This window comes from Phacochoerus africanus, chromosome 15, assembly GCF_016906955.1.
Source record: "Phacochoerus africanus isolate WHEZ1 chromosome 15, ROS_Pafr_v1, whole genome shotgun sequence".
NCBI classification, from domain to species: domain Eukaryota; kingdom Metazoa; phylum Chordata; class Mammalia; order Artiodactyla; family Suidae; genus Phacochoerus; species Phacochoerus africanus.
The window spans coordinates 126,904,020-126,916,385 of NC_062558.1; the positions used below are offsets into that span (position 1 = coordinate 126,904,020).

The 12,366-nt window shown below is 34.1% G+C and overlaps 1 protein-coding gene across 1 annotated transcript in view; it reads left to right on the plus strand.

Moving 5' to 3' along the window:
• CCDC172 (coiled-coil domain containing 172) overlaps window positions 1-12,366 on the plus strand; it is a 97,173-nt gene that overhangs the window by 52,926 nt on the left and 31,881 nt on the right. The window contains exons 6-7 of the mRNA XM_047762714.1: window positions 2,724-2,825; window positions 3,180-3,282. Of these exons, the coding sequence (XP_047618670.1) occupies window positions 2,724-2,825; window positions 3,180-3,282 (205 nt within the window). The remainder of the gene's footprint in view (window positions 1-2,723; window positions 2,826-3,179; window positions 3,283-12,366) is intronic.

A 12,366-nucleotide genomic window follows, 5' to 3' on the forward strand; every position in this document is an offset into this window, starting at 1 on the left:
TGAATGTAATAAAGTGATAAATAAAAGATAAAAATAATCAAAGATTCAGAAAAAGCATTTGACAAAATCCAACACCCTTTCATGATTAAAAAAAAAAAAAATTCAGTAAACTACACATAAGAGGAACCATTCTCAACCTGATAAAGAAATCCATGAAAAATCTAAAGTGAATGCTGTTAGAAATGAAAAAGTGAAAATGTCTCACCTATAATTAGGAAAAGACAAAGACTGAAGTAGAAGACCATTCCTTCTACTTTTATATGTTTTACTAGAGATGGTAGCCTGGGAAAGCAGAAAAGAATAAGAAATAAAAAACATCTGTATTGGAAAGGAAGAAGTAAAACTATCTCTATTTGAAGTTAAAATGGTCTTGTGTATAGAAATCTTAGGGATTTGGCAGGAAAAAATTTTGAACTAGTAAGTTCAGCAAGATTGCAGGTTATTAGATCAGTATACACAAATCAATTATATTTTGATATACTAAAAATGAACAATTTATAAATTAAATCTAAAACATTCAATTTACAATTAAAAATAGTAAAATACTTAGGAATACATTTAACAAAAGTATAAGACTTGTACACTAAAACTACAAAAAGCATTGTTGAATGGAATTTAAAAAGATCTAAGTAAATGGAAAGTCATCATGAGTTGATGGATTGGAAGATCTAATTGTTAAGATGGCAGTACTCCCCAAACTGATCTGCAGATTCAGTACAATCCCTATCAAACATTCTAACTGGCTTTTCACAGTGAGTCTAAAATTCCTGGAAATGTAGAGGACCAGTAACAGCCAAAACAAACCTGAAAAATTAGTTGAAAGACTCATACTTTCTGATTTCAAACTTACTACAGAACTGCAGTAATCAAGGCAGTGTGGTACTGTTATGAGTATGGGCATATAGATTAAGAAAATATAATTGAGAATCCGGAAATAAATTCATACATGTATGGTCAGTTGATTTTTACAAGGATGCCAAGACAATTCAATTAGAAAAGAATAGTCTTTTAAAGTAGCAGTGCTAGTGTAACTGGATATCCCCATGCAAAAGAACGAATGTGGACATCTACCTCACACTGTACATAAAAACTAAATCGAAATGGATCAAACATTAAATATAAGAGCTAAAATATAATACTCTTAGAATCAAACACAGTTGTAAATCTCAAAAATCTAGGATAAGGAAATGTTTTTCTGGGATTCACTGGTGATGAAGAATAAAGAATACATAGGACTTCATCAAAATTCAAACTCTTGTGTTTCAAAAAATATGATCAAAAAAGTGAAGAGACAACCCACAGAATTGTAGAAAATATTTGCAAATCATATGTCTGATAAGGGACTAGCATCCAGAATATATAAAGAACACTTACAACTCATTCAATAAAAAGAAAAATAACTCATTTTCAATGGATGAAGAATTTAAATAACATTTATTAAAAAAAAGTATAAAGATGGCCACATGAAACATGCTCAAAAATAATTAGAGAAATGCAAATCAAAACCCCAATGAGATGTCATTTATGTGGCTGTAGAGAAATTGGAAACCTCATACATTGCTGGTAGGAATGTAAAATTATACAACTACTTTGGAAAACAATTTGACAGATTCTCAAAGTATTACGCCTAGGGTTACCCTATGACCCACAATTCCATTCCTAGGTATTTCAAGATAATTGAAAACACACGTCTACGTAAAAACTTGTACATGAACATTCATAGCAGCATTGTTCATGGTAACCAAAAAGTGAAAACACGTAAATGTCTGTCAACTGAAGAATGTAAAAGCAAAATATGGCGTGCTTATACAATAGAGTTTTATTCAGGCATAAATATGAATGAAGTACTGATACATGCCTCACCTCTAAATACTACCACATCAGGGATTAAACTTCTACATATGAATTGGCGGTGCAGATGGGGGTCAGAAGCATTCAGTCCATAGAAATGGGTAATTGAAGACCCAGAGGGTATGCTGGAACAGAAAAAAATATTTGAAAGATTATGAGATGAATCTTAAAGGGTGAATTGGAGTTCGTTTTGGGAATAAGTAGGGGAAAGGCATTTAGGTAGAAGAAAAAACATTAGCAATAATGTGGAATCTTTTAGCCTTGTAGTGAGTACTATGCAATGCCGCTTTAAATATGCTTCAGTTATAAAGCACAGAGTTTTCTTATTTCATTGGGAATCTGCTTTACTTAGTGATATTATACTGTTTGCTTTTTATTTTTGTCTTTCTAGGGTTACCTTCACGGCACATGGCGGTTCCCAGGCTAAGGTTAAATTGGAGCTGTAGCCACTGGCCTACACCACAGCCATGGCAACGCCAGATCCGAGCTTCGTCTGTGATCTACACCACAGCTTAAGGCAACGCCGAATCCTTAACCCATTGGTGAGGCTGGGGATTGAACCTGAGTCCTCATGGATGCTAGTCAGATTTTTTTCCTCTGAGCCACAATGGGAACTCCACATTACACTGTTTTGAATTCTCTTTGGTAGTCTAACCATCGGCTAACTTACTCTTTTGTATCCACTTTTTACTTAACCAATGCTGATCAGTTTATTAAGAAACAGTTCTTATGTGACCAAGGGAAGCCTGTTGGGGCTTAAAATCGACCATATACTGCTTAAATTTTTACTAAACAAGAAAAAGTTAATCATTACTGATATATATGAGGCAGAGCCTAAATAGTTAAAATGTTTTTTGTCTATTCATTTCTAGAAATGAAATCAGTGGAACATGATAGTGACCAATTAAATGAACTTCAAAAACAAAAGAGTGAATTAATACAAGAATTATTTACTTTGCAGAGAAAGCTCGAAGGTATTACCTTTATGATTTAGTTTATTTTTCTGATAAATATAGATATGTACCTATTACAGGTTGTATTATTGTTTTAAAATGTATTAACCTATTGGAATATAGTGCTGTTATTGATGTAAAAAAGGAATAGGTGAAACACTGAATTGATCAGAGTTAGGTCTGGTATTTTTAATGTCACAGATTTTGTTAAGATCTTTTTTTGTGCCTTTAATTGCTGTATTAAAGTAGAAAAATAGAAATCATTGTTACACTTATTTTACATGAAGCACCACAAATCAGAGTATTATTCTTATTATTGAATAAAGATAACCTTATGTTTAATTTTTCAAAGATTGTAGTAATTTTCTTGTTTAGATTTTGAAGATAAAAAAAATGAAGCTGTTCGTACTACCAAAAATTTAGAAGCAGAAAAAATAAAAATCACTGAAAAACCTCAGAATGATGCTGAATGCTTAAGGTAAGAATTGCTTAGCATCTTTTGGTTAAAAAAAATTCATAAATTTTCAAGTTGTCAAGTAGATTTCAGCATAAAGTTAAATCCAGAGTTTTTATTTAAGTTCCAGGTGAAGACATTAATTTCCCTCTACATGTATTCCGAAACATGGTAATATACAAACACTTCACAGACTAGAAAGTGCTACACATAAATTTCATGATGCATCAGGTTGATAACACTGAAATCAATTTTATCTTTTCATATATCTCATGGACTCTTGAGTTTTCTCACATCCTAAAAGATTAAGACAAAGCATTGTTTCCAAAAGTCTCTTTCTGTTATTCCTAACTTTTGGGGTGGAATGATTGAAATTATTTTTTATCCTTTTAGATTTCAGGGGAAAAATCACAGTCTACTACTTGATTTGAAATCTGTCACTCTGGTTTTACGCCTAAAGAATGAAAATGAATTTTCTGTATGAAATATTTAGATGCTTTTTTGTATTTGATAATGAATGAATGGCCAAGGTGTCAAATGATATAGTCATATACAGAAGGAGAACCCCCTGTTTTTTAATTTCACAGTTATTTATCAATAATTCAGTGTTATATTTGCTAGCTTAATTTTAAAGAACTTTCTATAATTTCTAGGCTTAATGTAAGAAACAGAAACCTCATTACCAGATCTATGAAGAGGCAAATGAAGCTTCCTTTCATATAAATCATATAGGAAATATGTCCACTAGAGCTGAACAAATGCTTCATATTAGCAGTGTATTGCCTTAGGCCATAATTTTGTAGATTGTGAGAAAATATTTGCAATTTAATTTTATGTTAAGTTTTATAAGCATGAAATATCAATCTCTTGGGTGATAGGTTTGATGCAGAATGAGTTTCTGTAATGACAATCTGCTCGTTGATTTTTTTAGACTTTTAGAAATGGTAATGCCCAGTGGTATCATTTTAGTTAGTAGTGTAAGGGCTGCCAATATGAACTCCAGTTTTGTGGACTTATCACTGAGGCATAAAAATTTGCCCTGGGTTAAAATTAAATACACAAAGTCTGTTAGAGCTTTTTCCTTCACAGATGGTGACAGAGGAAATTTGTACAGGAAGAAACATCAATCTATACACCTAGTCCATTCTTTGCATTTAGCAGTTATTAAAGAAAATGCCAATATTTATCAATTCCCATTTTCAGTTCTTTAATATGTGTAGCTTAGTTTCCTTTCTGGTATGTTCATAAAAGTTATTTCACATGTGAAGAGCAGAGTCAAAGCACTAAGTGTAAAGACTTTAGAGAAGAGCGCCATCAGTGATATAATTAGTGCAATGACAAGGAGCTAATGATAGTGAGAAATGATATGACATTATTCAGCAGCATTAAAACCAAAACTTATCCCTAAACTCTGGAATAGAATAATCTTTTTCATCTGTGTGTTCAAATGTATACCTAATTCTAAATAATTGCCTTTTACTTAAATTTTCATAGTTAACTACTGTTGGTATAGATGCTACTTCTATAGCAGGGTTTCTTAAACTTGGCACTGTTGGGATTTTGGCCAGTTTATTCTTTATTGTGGGAGGGTTGTCCTAGGAGTGTAAGATGTGCATTCCTGGCCTGTACCTGCTAGATGCCAGTAGCATCACCCATGTTCAGCTGTGACAACCAAAAATGTCTCCAGACATTGCTGAATGTCCCCTGAGCAGATGTGGGTGGGCAAAATTGTCCCTAGTTCAGAACCAGTTTTATTTTATGGTTATTATAATTATACTTCTACTTTTATTAAACTTTAACCACTAAGAAAGCAACTATAAAAAGTTAATATTACTTCATCTCTGTGTGGTTCTTCCTGTGTCCTTGACTTTTTGCCATTTCTTGGGCCGCTTCCACGGCATATGGAGGTTCCCAGGCTAGGGATTGAATCCGAGCTATAGCCACCGGCGTATGCCAGAGCCACAGCAATGCGGGATCTGAGCCGCGTCTGCGACCTACACCACAGCTCACAGCAAGGCCAGATCCTTAACCCATTGAGCAAGGCCAGGGATCAAACCTGCAACCTCATGGTTCTTAGTCGGATTCGTTTACCACTGAGCCACAATGGGAACTCCGTGAAATTCTTTTATAATGATTATATTTTTTAAAGTTAATCTTCTATGTGTAGGTTTTTTGTTGGACTCTATTTCAATGCCATCCATTAATGCCGAGAACCAGTTCTTTATGCTCACAGTGATTTAATGGTCTCTGCTTTAGGGAATCTTTCCCTGTTTATAAATTACAAGATGTTTGTTCATTTAAAAGATTCTATTGTGAAAATTGTGGGATCATTAATTAATGCATGTTAAAGGAGCTAACTTATAAAATATTGCTATGATTAACACCTATGCCAGAGGTTGGGTTAATATCAAAGAAGGGTTTCTGAGGGTTGTAAAACTGACTGAGCTAGTTTTTTCACATATTCCAGGGAGGAAAGTAACAATAAACCTCAGGGTATTAAGAAGGGGTAAGCATAGAGGTTTAAGATTACAAACCCCTTTAAATCTCAGTCTGCTATTTACTGGGTTAGGGACCTTGTCTATGCCTCATTCTCTACATCTATAAAATGAGGTTAATGATGGCACCTACCTCACAAGATTATAGTAAAAATTAAATGACTTAATATATATATATATATATATATAAAGCCCTTTTAATAGTCCTTGGTACACAGTAAAAGCTTTATAATTATTAGACATAATTTAATTGTGTAATTACTTATGATTTCATTTTTATTTCATATTACTTGTGTGAATTTCATGCCTATCAAGCTTCTTTCTCATTTTCTCTCTGCCCATCCTTTAAAGGCAGAGGCTCCCTAAAGGTCAGTCATTGATTGTACTCTTACTTTGTACGCTCCATGGTTTCTCACATCTGGTCCACAGTTTTCATTATTGTCTGTAGATAATTTCCAAATCTTTATCTGTAATCCCTCCTTCCTACACTCCAGTCCTGAATTCCCAACAGTTTAATATAAACATAGAAATAGACCTTAAGTTATGCTGCTCCTGTTAAACAAAAACAAAAACACATTCTGTGCATTTCTGTCACATACCCTACACTACTAGTGTATCAGAACACTATTTGTGGAATTCCAAATATATCACAGGACTCCACACTTCTCTATCTTTCTCTTTCATCAACATTAGCTAAAATCCGACTCAGTCCTCAAGGCCTAGCTCACATATCATTTTTTTCTGGGTATTGCTCAAATCCAAAATGTAGCAGCCATGTTTGTTGTGTTCACAAATATTCTCACCTTACCCCATTCATAACCAAGTTTTGTTGCTTTTACTTCCAAAATATTTCTTGAATCCTTCTACTTTCCTTTCATTGCTGACGTCCTAGTTCTAGCCACCACTTTCTCACCTAGGTCACAGTAATAATCTCTCTTCTGCTCTCCCCTCAACCACTCATGCAGCCTTCATTGCACTGTAAATTGAATCGTGTCATTTCCCTCTTTAAAGTCATTGGATAGCTTCATAATGAGCATAATAAAATCTAGAGCCCATGACTTGTCGCAGTGTGGTGTATGACCACCTCCCTGGTATTATTTTCAACAACAGTCCCCTTCTCATTCTGCTTGCACTACTCCAAGCTTTGTTCCACCTTAGGCCATTATTTATGCCTTTCCTTCTCCTCAAGTTATTTGTTTGACCCTTGCCTGCTTGTCTCCTAGTGGGACATAACCTATCCTTTAGATCTCAGTTGAAATGTTTTCTCAGAGAAGGATCTCTGTGATCTAAATTTTGTAACCTGTTATTTTTCCTAATAACACACTGTGTTTTTTCTTTATAGCACAGATTCCATTTGGTAATTACATATTCATGTGGTTTATTTTATTAATGTCTGTCTCTGCCACTTGCTCAATAAGGGGAAGGATCTTATCTGCTTTGTTTATCATTGTATACTCATGGTCTGATGCCTTGGTACACAGCTTGGCATATAGTAGGTGTTGAATAAATAAATGAAGGAATAAGTAAACTAATAGATTATGAAAGCTATTCTCTAATGTTCCTTTCTCTGTATTCATAGAGAATATTTTTAATTCTGTCATATCATTGATCATATTTTATGATAGTTATGTGTATCAGTCTATCCCACTGAACTGGAAACTCCCTTTACTTCTTGTTCATTTTTCCTTTTTAAATTTTATTTTTATTTTCCTTTTCAGGGCTGCACCTGTGGCATATGGAGGGTCTGAGGCTAGGGGTCAAATTGGAGCTGCAGCTGCCAGCCTATACCACAGCCACAGCAATGCAGGATCTGATCTTCATCTATGACCTATACCACAGCTCATGGCCAACACTGGATACTTAACCCAGTGATCAAGGTCAGGGATGAAACCTGCATCCTTATGGATACAAGTCAGGTTCGTTACTGCTGAGCCACAATGGGAACTCCTCTTGTTCATTTTTTTCTATCAGTGTTTGCATATAACGTAGTCAAGAGTGCATAATGTTTGAAAAATATTTGTTCTAGTGATTGAGTCTATAATTTTATTTTTGCTACAAAGAAGATAGAAGTTCTTTGTATATTTTCAGTTATTTGCAAAGGCATAGTGTATATTAACCACTGGGATAGCCCCATGGAATTCTTTCCACTTCTGATTTTTTCTTCTATGTGGACAAAGCTTTACTGACTTAATCCTCCTAGCCATGCCTCCTCCTCCAACTCTTTCTGTCTTATTCTAAGGTGGAGAGGAATGATTCAGACTGATTGGTGAGTTTGGAAGGATGAACTGGAACCCAGTCCCTTCCTTTGCCCTGTCTCTTTGGAGTCTGGTCTGCCTCAGAGAATGTATGCTCCACTCTGCTCCTCTGTCCTTTAAGTTTTACAGTGCTAAGACTCCACGAGGGAAAGCTTGTTGCATCCAGTTCTGCCTTCAACGGTGTGAATTAGATTAGTTTGATTCTGGGATTCAGTGTCACTAAGTCCTTTGCCTGCATATGCAAGCCACATTCTCCAGGGTCTGCTGTATTAGCAGTCAGTTTAACATCTTGGCCTCCCTTCTGCCTTCCTCATTTCTTAGTTGGGCACAATTCATGCAGGGAAGAATTCAAGGCAAAATTCAGGCATTATATACTGGACCCCTTCAAACTCCCAACACCTATTATTTCTTATTATTACTCAATCTCAGGGTCACCAAACTACAATTCTTTTTTTTTAATTGAAGTATAGTTGATTTACAAGATTGTGCCAAAATGCAGTTCTTTATCATGATTTTTAAATTTACTCCAAATAGTAACATACCGGACAACTTTAAACATTGCAGGCATTTTCCTTAACCCACAATACTTTTTAGAATGGGTTTACATTTCTTATAACCAGTGTTTGTGCGTGTTTAATACAACAGGAAGTTTCTTTCATAAATGAAGCTGCAAAGTCAACACCATGTTATTTTCCTTCTGAACATTTGAAGATAGTGTGGTTTTGTGAAGAGTATATTTGCAGTGGAAACTGCACAAAAGTTAATATACACCTGCTACTGTGAGGCATTAAATGCATATATATGAGGTAGTAAATCTGTGCTCTTGCCTCTTAAGTGGAAAAGTCATCCGCTTAAGTCGGTCACAGAGGTCACACTGATGGTCCTTAGATATATAAGAAGGCATAAACATATGATGGTATTAAAATACTTCCAACCTGTCTAAAAGATACCCAGATAAATATGTATATTTACACATACATATATATTTATTTTTATTAAAGTATAGTTGATTTACAGTGTTGTGCCAATATCTGCTGTGTAGCAAGTCGACTCAGTCATACAAATATACATTCTTTTTCTCATTTTATCTTCCATCATGTACTATCCCAAGAGATAGGACATAGTATTTCACCAAATATATATAGATATTTTTAAATTATGAGAGTAGGTTATGTTGAGTGAAGAAAAAATTCAAACACTACAAAAATGTAAATCATAGGTCTCCTCTCTATGCACCTGTGTGTGTGTGTTCATGTGTGTATGTGTGTGTGTGGTGTGTTTAGCAAAAAAAAAAAAAAAAAGTAGGATCACACTTACTGGTCGGTAGTTTGCTTTATTACTTACAAAATATTATAGACATTTCTCATATTAGTTTATACTGACAAACTTCATTCTTTTTAATGCCAAAGTACAGAGATAATCATATTTTGGAAACTTTCTCGCACTGATGGATGTATGAGAGTTCCTAAATATTCATAGTTAGAAACATTTTTATAAGTGGGTCCTTGCTTATGGGAGTTTTTTTATAAAATTGTTTAGGATAATCATTACTTAATGGAGTAATAGGAATTGTTATCCAGTCTATTTTTAGAAAACAGTGTACATTTACTTTGCAAAACTCTGTATTATCAACAAGAATGAGTTCAAAGTGGACAGGTATAATAAGGTCTCTGTTCTAAACTTTCTTGAAAATACTAGTCAAAAAATTATGTATTTTTAGCCAACCCATATCATTTCTCTTTTTAAACATTTATAAAATTGAAAATCCTCATTTAATTCCAGGATCATTCTTATCTATGAATTTTGTCGGATATTTCTGTTGACTCTGCATCTTTTCTGGTAAAACTTCATCATTTATTCACTAACAGAAGTGCCTCTACAGCATTGATTATGTAGCCTTCAAGCTAATAGAGATCCCCTGTTTTGTGACTTTTTGGCACACACTGTAGTTATTAAAGCTTCTATATAAATACGAATGAAATTTTTATGGTTGAAATTAGTTGATTATTTTACATGTTACATACATTCTGATGTAAATGTGCCTATTTGTAAATGTCCCAAATTTTGCAGTAATTTTGCTTATTATATAAACCATATATAATATTAATCATTTTCAAAATTCATTTTTATCTTTGATATAATACAGATTTAAAAAATTTTTCATATGTTTACCTTTATAAGCGTCCCCTTTGAATGTGTGGGGGATGGGGAGATGATAGGAAATATGTAGAAAAAGAGATGCCTAATCCAAACAACCCAGGATTTGGAGTAATGGAGATGCTGGCAGGACCTTACCTTCTTCTCAGCAGATCTCTCTGATTCAGCCTTACACACCTTTCTGAAGGCTCCTATCTGTCTTCTGGTGGCCTGGACTGAGGAAAGGCATAATTAGAAGATTGGAATTCTGCTTTCACACTTCAACTTTCAAACCTACTTTCATAAATAAATTGTATATTGAATTATATATGAAAGAGAATGACACATATATCTTTAAAACAGTGTTTTTGTGTTTAAATGATACTAAAATGATATTCATATGAATTACTAGAAATAATATTTAGAAAGTGAGGCCATGAAAAAACTAGAGAAAAGTAGGAAGGACTACTTATTAAACTTTTGGTGTGATTAAGGAAATCAAAAAGAATAAGATCACCAGACTTAACACATAAGATTTAAAATTCCGTGTGTCATAAATGTCATCAACAAGGAATGATAATCTGGGAAGAATCTTTAGTACTTATAATGGACAAAGGATTACAATTTATCAAATAACCAATAAAAAAATCACTAAGAAAACACTAAAATCAATAGTTTTTCATTCATGTATTCATCCAGCAAACATGTACTAAACACCTGCTTTGTTCTAGACACTGTGCAACTTACTAGGGATACCAAGATGAATAAGACAAAGTAATTCAATTATACTACTCATCAATTAAATACAAATTAAACCTACTCTCAAATTTCTATCAGATTTTGAAAGGTATTCTTTCTTGAATGACCATAAAATTGGCAAGTATGTGATACAGAGATAATTCATACATTGCTATGACAGTATACATTGCATTTGCAATGCAATTCAATGTGTATAAGTTATTATAAGCATCTTTGTTATTTCTTTCTTCTTTTTTTAGGGTCTCACCCATGGCATATGGAGGTTCCCAGGCTAGAAGTCCAATCGGAGCTGTAGCCACCTGCCTACGCCAGAGCCACAGCAACACAGGATCCGAGCCGCATCTGCAACCTGTGCCGCAGCTCATGGCAACGCTGGATCCACTGAGCGAGACCAGGGATTGAGCCCATGTCCTTATGGATGCTAGTAGGGTTTGTTAACAGCTAAGCCACAATGGGAACGCCCACAAGCATCTTTAAAATGTTTATGCTGTTTAACATAATCATTCCACTTATGAGCTCTATCCCAAGGGAAATAATTATAAGTAGAGAAGAAGCTTTATGCACAAAGATGTTCATAGAAATATTATTTATGGTAGAAAAAATAGGAACAACTTAAATTCTTTCCCATAAATGAATGATCAAGTTAACTGTGGTGTAGCCACTTAGACCACTATATTAAATGGTTTAATTGACATGTGTAATTAATTGGGGGGGAATGTATCTTATAGCATTAAGCAAAAGAAAAAACTAGGAGGCAAGATTACCTAATCATTATTACATGGAAGCAAAAGACCTAGATGAAGTATACCTAAGTTTAAATAGCATTGAGTTGGTATACTAGGACTTTGGGTGAAAATTGTACTTCTTTCTAATTAAATAGTATTTGTTTGCAGTTCTGTCGCTGAAAAGAGTGTTCTTTCAGTGAAGGCTTTTCTGTTGCACTTAGAGATAACTGGAAAAAAATGGAATGGGGCAGGAAATCATAAAAATACATGGAATATAAGTTTTCCTAAACTAACTAGCAATGTTCATCCATTCTCATCAATATCCGATGATTCAGAAAAAGGTGACAATAACCAGTGCAAACTGCTGTTAGTTATTGTGCAGCAGGTGAAGGAAGTTCTTCTTGACTCTTGTAGGCAATCAGTCTTTGCACTGAAGCATGAGATCTGCTTACCATTATATAGCTTTGGCCTAGCTGCAAGTACATTAATATTCACATCATTAGCACCTAGCCTCTTTTAAAGCTAGCAACAGTAATCTTTTCTTTAAGTGCAGATCTAAATTATACAGCTTGATTATATGCTGAATAGTGAAATACTTCCTATAATTCATTCTAAATGCCATCCTTAATTTCAGTAGTCTCTTATTCTTTTCATTAGCTAACTAAAAGGGGAGGTGGTCACAGCCCAGTTCTAATGGGCATGAAAGCTCTTATAGAACCTGTAGTCCATTTGAAATGA